This window comes from Seriola lalandi, unplaced genomic scaffold, assembly GCF_002814215.2.
Source record: "Seriola lalandi dorsalis isolate HSWRI2012SDOR001 ecotype SW California unplaced genomic scaffold, Sedor1 jcf7180002009697, whole genome shotgun sequence".
In the NCBI taxonomy this organism is placed as follows: Eukaryota; Metazoa; Chordata; class Actinopteri; order Carangiformes; family Carangidae; genus Seriola; species Seriola lalandi.
Genome location: NW_019480350.1, coordinates 1 through 881, shown reverse-complemented (window position 1 = coordinate 881; position 881 = coordinate 1). Strand labels below are relative to the sequence as shown.

The 881-nt window shown below is 51.1% G+C and overlaps 1 protein-coding gene across 1 annotated transcript; it reads right to left on the bottom strand.

The window, feature by feature from the left end:
• Positions 1-17: 17 nt before the first annotated feature.
• Positions 18-807, bottom strand: LOC111673082 (beta-crystallin A4-like; the record flags this gene model as incomplete). The annotated part of the gene is made up of 3 exons (XM_023430738.2): positions 18-203; positions 364-505; positions 642-807. Coding segments are annotated over 3 exons (455 nt in total), but the record flags the coding sequence as incomplete, so codon positions are not given.
• Positions 808-881: the final 74 nt, after the last annotated feature.

The window sequence follows — 881 nt, the reverse complement described above, 5'->3', positions numbered from 1 at the left end:
AAAAAAAAAAAAAAATGTGGAGGGAGAGGAGGAGTGTTGCCGTAGCTGGAGGACACTCACGCTCCAGACTGGATCCTGAGAGAGCCAACTTCATTGTTGCACCAGCCCATGGCCTGGAGGGAGGGATAATCGTCACTAAGCTCACCCTTACGGCCCAGGAAGTTCTCACGCTCAAAGATAGTCATACGACACTCTCTGTGGTTCTGGAGGGCAGAAAAAAAAGAGCAAACAATACATATAGGTTGTTTTTCCAGTCAGTCAAGTCCACGGCAGCGACACAAGTTCAACGACACGAGAGAGATGTTGACATTTGTGAAGCTGAAGGAGTGGAAAGGTGAGGCAGGTGATCCGTGTTGCACTTACAGCACAGGCAATGGGTCTGAAGGAGGTCAGTCTCTCAATGTGATAGGCATTGCTGCCGCCGAAGGCATCACACTGGGGGTACTCTCCCCTCTCCAGCACAAACTGCTGTCCCTGGTAGGAAGCATGCTCGTAACCCACCCAGCTGGGGAGAGAAAGTCAAAACCTGTTACGCTCTCTCCACCGGCCAGAGCCGGTAAATATCTGCTGCTTGTGACAGTGACAGTGCTGCATCCTCTGTTGTTTTCTGTGTGTGTGTGTGTGTGTGTGTGTTTACTCACGCTCCGCTCTCCACTCTGAGGGAACGCACGGTCTCGAAGCCGAACTCCATCACGTTGCAGCACTCAGAGGTGAACTCATGACGACGGCCCTGGAAGCACTCCTCGTCGAAGACAATGATCTGACGGGGGGGAAGCAGACGAGTAAACACAGCAGCACATACAGACACTGAGACATGCTCAGCTGCTTCGTTTTAAAGGTATAAACTTGTGTTAATTGTGTTTGTTACACGCAGAACATCC